The sequence below is a fragment of the Rhinopithecus bieti genome, unplaced genomic scaffold (genome assembly GCF_001698545.2).
Source record: "Rhinopithecus bieti isolate Rb0 unplaced genomic scaffold, ASM169854v2 scaffold_12070, whole genome shotgun sequence".
Classification (NCBI taxonomy): Eukaryota; Metazoa; Chordata; class Mammalia; order Primates; family Cercopithecidae; genus Rhinopithecus; species Rhinopithecus bieti.
Window position 1 is genome coordinate 2,376,973 of NW_016807449.1, and position 5,380 is coordinate 2,382,352.

At 52.2% G+C, this 5,380-nt stretch overlaps 1 protein-coding gene across 11 annotated transcripts in view; it reads right to left on the minus strand.

The window, feature by feature from the left end:
* The window catches only part of KASH5 (KASH domain containing 5), a 31,943-nt gene that overhangs the window by 16,972 nt on the left and 9,591 nt on the right, over positions 1-5,380 (minus strand). For all 11 annotated transcript variants that reach the window (XM_017882206.1, XM_017882210.1, XM_017882215.1 and 8 more), the window contains 4 exons: positions 4,230-4,296; positions 3,813-3,974; positions 2,798-2,915; positions 2,412-2,462 (listed from right to left, as the gene is read on the minus strand). In XM_017882206.1, the coding sequence (XP_017737695.1) occupies positions 2,412-2,462; positions 2,798-2,915; positions 3,813-3,974; positions 4,230-4,296 (398 nt within the window). The remainder of the gene's footprint in view (positions 1-2,411; positions 2,463-2,797; positions 2,916-3,812; positions 3,975-4,229; positions 4,297-5,380) is intronic.

The following is a 5,380-nucleotide window of genomic DNA, read 5'->3' on the forward strand; positions in this document are numbered from 1 at the left end:
AAAAAAAAAAAAAAAAAAAAAAGAAACTGTCACATCCTGCCTGCACTCCATGTCTCACATGGTACAGTCATCCTGCTGTGAGATTCCCATTGCCTCAAGGGGGTGAGTTTTCATGGAAGAGCCAGAAAATAGCAAAAACTGTTTGGATTTCAGTGTAAAAAACACCGTAAATGTAGGACAAATTTTTTGGGGGGAATACATGATCTACCTGGACTAGGCAGAGATCCTTAGAGCTGGGGGTGGCATGCAGGACAGAGAAGAGGCTGAAAACAAGCCCGGAGTTTTCCCCTCACCCAGGGCTAGCTATGAGGGGTGGAGGGAATGGATGGAGAACCACAGAGCCCTGGAAGTCTTAGGATCTGACAGGCCTTGCGTGCACTTCCCAGAGCGCTCTCAGAATCATCACGGTGTGAGAATAGAGATGCTACTTTCTTGTAAAAGCAAAGAGGCCTCACTGGTGGGTCCTCACCAGACCTCTGCCCACCCCAGCCCTGTGCTCTCCGGTCAAGGCCTGGGTGGGGTTTGGGATCCTTCAGGGAAATGAGCGAGGGACAGGGACTTTGCTAACAGCTCAGGGACACCAGAGGAGTCTCTCTTCTGTTTCTCTTGCCCCAGAGAAGCCACATCTCCCCACCATGAGCACCCACCCCGACCTGGGGAAATGAGGCAAAGGCTTTGGACAGCGACCCCAGCCTCTTCCCTTTCACAGGAAAGCAACCAAACCACCTCCGTGGCTCTGGAAGGGTGTGGAAGTGGTGGAGTGAGAGTCCCAGCCCGGATGAGGGATCACCACCAGAAGATGAAGAGGATGGTATGCCCAGAGATCCAAAGGTAATGTGGGCCTCGCACTGGATGCCAGCACACAGTGGTGACAAACGTTTGTACAAAAACCACCAATCTCAAGAAGAGCAGAGAGAAGAAACATTGAGGACCAGCAGCTTCCTAGAGCACTAGGCTCCTCTGTCAGTCTCCTGCAACTTAGATACCACCTTGAGGTGGAGGGTGGTGACAGGTTTCATTGTCAATTGATGAGTTTGTTTCAATCTAAAAATGTTAGGTGGGCCCAGAATGAACTAAGAGGATGTTTTTCTATCTCAGATGGAATGGGGCTTGAATTAAATGTGAAGCTTAACTGGGTCTCTTCATATTGTTTGCTAGTCCCTCAGTGAAATGCTGTCAATCCCCAAAACAAGCCTACTGAACAGATACCCTTCTTCCAGTTCTTAGAAAATAAAAGTAGGCCGGGTACAGTGGCTCACGTCTGTAATCCCAGCATTTTGGGAGGCTGAGGTGGGCAGATCACCTGAGGTCGAGAGTTCGAGACCAGCCTGACCAACATGGAAAAACCCCATCTCGACTGAAAAAACAACAACAATAAAAAAACAAAATTAGCCAGGCGTGGTGGCACATGTCTGTAATCCCAGCTACTCGGGAGGCTGAGGCAGGAGAATCACTTGAACCGGGAGGTGGAGGTTGCGATGAGCTGAGATCATGCCACTGTACTTCAGCCTGGGCAACAAGAATGAAACTCTGTCTCAAAAAAGAAAAGAAAGTAAAAGGAAAGGCTTGAGAAGGAGAAGTCACATGCTTAAAGGTTGCCTATTATGCAAATGGCAAAGATGAGATTTGAACTCAAGGTTGACTTCAAATCAATTTTTTTTTTTTTTTGAGAGGCTCTTGCTCTGTTACCCAGGCTGGAATGCAGCGATGCAATCTTGGCTCACCGCAACCTGTCTCCCGGGCTCGTGCAGTCTTCCCACCTCAGCCTCCTGAGTGGCTGGACTACAGGTGCACACTACCATGCGTGGCTTATTTTTCTATTTTTTGTAGAGACGAGGTTTTGCCATGTTGCCTGGGATGGTCTTGAACTCCTAGGCTAAAGGGGTCCACCCACCTAGTCCTTCCAAAGTGCTGGGATTCCAGGCATCAGTCACTGTGCCTGGCTGTTTTATTCACTGTAAAAAAATACGAATATAGAAACAATGTGAGCTAACTGTTAGTGAGCACATCCTATGTGTCCTACCTCATGTCTAAGACTTTACAAGTATCCTCTAGTTGAAGTCTCACACAACCCAGTGAGACAGATGGCACTGTTTTGTTCATCTTTACAGGCGAGGCAGCCGAGGCACAGAGAAGGGAGGGACTGGTCCACGCTTATGTAGGTGGCCTCAGCCTGAACCCATGTAGGCTGACCCCATGCCCCACACTCTCGTCAAGCATGGTAGTTCTCACAGTGTGGTGTAACCTCAGGGACATTCCCACACACACTACTGACATTCTGAGGTCTCCCCAAGCAGGCTGAAGGTTGTTTGGTGGCAGGCTGCTGGGGTGTTGGGGGCAGAAGGGAGCGGTGTCAAGAAGACCCTAAGGACTGGGGAAGGGGTGGGGGTGGGTGCTGGGCCTCCACTCACCTCCTCCTGCAGAGTCTCCATCTCAGCCACCAGATGCTGCTGCTCCTTTTCCTGACCAACCCCAGAGAGAGGACAAAGGCTTCATTTCCAGCCTCCTTACCCCCATGTTGCCCTTCTCTCACCCCTGGGAACACAACCAGGGCCTGGGTCATTGAAGGACAGGGTTGGGGGAATGGGTCTGGGAAGCCCTAACGGCTCCTGCTATCTCCCTTGTCATGAGAAGGATGGCAGGTAAGATTGAAAAAGTCTAGGGTGAGCAGGGCCTGGAGAGAGGGAGAAAGCCAGGTGACCTCTGCCCCTTCCTACTCCATAGTCACATTCTGCCACTCTGATTCCAGGAAACAAAGAAGAGAGAGGGCACCTTCCTTCCCCTGGGTCAGACCCACCGCCTGCCGGGCTTGGGCTAGAAGGCTGCGATTCTGTTCCTCCAGGCTCCTGGCCAGAGTCTTTAGGTCCTCCAGCTCCTCATCCACAGCCTTGGCAAACTGCAGGGCCTGCTGGGTGCTGAATGGGATTGGGGGCGGATGAACCATATGAGAGAGAGGAAGGCAGAGAAGCACAGAGACAGATCCATTCTGAGAGACACTAATAACAGAGAGATCCCAGATGGTGGGCAGGGACAGAGACCCAGAGAGAGGGGAGGACAGAAACCCAGAGAGAAAATAGGAGAAAGAGATCTGGTGTGGGCACAGAGACCCAGTTTTAACCTAAAAGAGGAGGAGGTGGGAAAGAGACCTGGAGAGAGTGGGGGACTAGAACACGGAGACCATGATAAACATGAAGAATGACAAAGCACAGAGAGACGAAAGGGCAAATGACATGAAGAATCAGAGAGAGGAAAAGAATAAAGAGAGAAATCTAGCCTGGGTGCAGTGGCTCAGGCCTGTACTCCCAGCACTTTGGGATGATAAGGAGGGAGGATGGCTTGAGCCCAGGAGTTTGAGACCAGCATGGGCAACACAGTGAGACCTCATTTCTATAAAAAATAAAACAAAATTAGCCAGGCAGTGTGGTGGGCCTGTGGCTACTTGGGAGGCTGAGGTGGGAGGATCGCTTGAGCCCAGAGGCAGAGGTTACAGTGAGCTGTGATCACGCCCACTGCACTCCAGCCTGGGTGACAGAGTGAGACTCTGTCTCAAATTAATTAATTAATTAATTAATTAAAAGAGAGAGAGATTGAAGTCTGAACCCTCCAGGGAAAGATAAAAAGACCAAAACAGGCTGAGAGATAAGAACCAGAGAGACACAAAAGATAAAAAACAGAAAAGGGAAAAGAAAGGACAAGTACAGAGTCAAAGACAGAGCAGGATGCAGACAGCGAGCATGGGAGATAGAAGCCAGGTGCTGCAGGCAGGATGGAGGCAGGGGCGCTGGGGAGGGTGGATGTGGGGTCAAGCCCACCTGCGAAGCTGCTTGCGCAGAGCTAAGATCTCCTCCCCAAGGCGTGCCGACCCCTCCTCGGCTGCCTCCACGCTCCGCTGGAGTTTGGCATTCTCCCCAGCCAGACGTTGGTTGCTGAGCTCTAGGTCCTCCAGGCTGCTCAGCAGGTCAGCTGTGGCTTGCCTAGGGGCAAGGAAGGGGTTCAGGTCACTGTCCACAGCCCCTGCCTCATTTCCCCAGGTTGAGGTAGGTGCTGGTGGTGGGGAGATGTGGCTTCTCTGGGGCAAGAGAAACAGAAGAGAGACTCCTCTGGTGTCCCTGAGCTGTTAGCAAAGTCCCTGTCCCTCGCTCATTTCCCTGAAGGATCCCAAGCCCTACCCAGGCTGGAGGGGACAGGGCATAGGCAGGAGGGTCAGGGAGGGGTGTGAGGATAGGTACAGCTCGGGTCTGGGGTCTTCGTCTCCGAAGCTCTCCAAGTTGGCTGGCTCCTCAGCTTCTGGGCATCCTGGAGGGAGACAGACAAGAGGGTGTTGGCCTCCCTGTTACCCTTAAATGTAAGGTGCCCCAGGGCTATGAGGTTGGTCTCTGTCTGGCTCCACCCTCGTCTGTGCTCTGGAGGATCTCATGGGCTTTTGGGGCTGCAGTTATACCCACTGTAAAGCCCTCTTGCTTGTCTTCTACCTTGAGCTCAGGCTGGATCTCCCAGATAACCCCAACCCCCCACATGCTTTACACCCAACACTGGTCAGCACTTCACCTTCCCCTTCCCAGATCCCCCACCAACCACCCAGCCACTGGGCGGACCTGGCTCCCTCGCTCCGTCACCCCCAGTCCAGCAGAGCGTAGACTTCTTCCTCCTGCCCCTGACTCTCTGCTCCACCCCTCCCCTCTGTCTCCACACCCCGGCCCTTGCTTTCTCCTCTTGGACCCTCACCACAGCCTCTGTTCTCCTGGCCTCTAGTCCCTCCTCTGCTCGCAGCCCTCCCTGGGCCCCCAAGCCTGTAGAAGGAGGTTGAAAAGAACTTCCTTCCCTCCCCACCTTTTTTTGTATGGCTAGAGAAATGGAACATGACCACCTTTTTTTTTAAAGACAGGATCCTGCTCTATTGCCTAGGCTGGAGTGCAGTGGTGTAATCATGGCTCACTGCAGCTTTAACCTCTCAGGCTCAAGCGATCCTCCTGTCTCAGTGTCCTGGCTGGGACCACAAGTACATGCCACCACACTCAGCTAATTTTTTATTTTTAGTAGAGATGGTGTCTCACTATGTTGCCCAGGCTGGTCTCAAACTACTGGGCTCAAATGTTCTTCCCACCTTGGACTTCCAAAATGCTGGGATTACAGGCTCACGGCTGTAATCATGACTTTTTTTTTTTTTTTGAGATGCAGTCTTGCTCTGTCGCCCAGGCTGGAGTGCGGTGGCGTGATCTTGGCTCACTGTGAGCTCCGCCTCCTGGGTTCATGCCAGTCTCCTGCCTCAGCCTCCCGAGAAGCTGGGACTACAGGCCCCGCCACCTCGCCCAGCTAATTTTTTGTATTTTTAGTAGAGACGGGGTTTCACCATGTTAGCCAGGATGGTCTCGATCTCCTG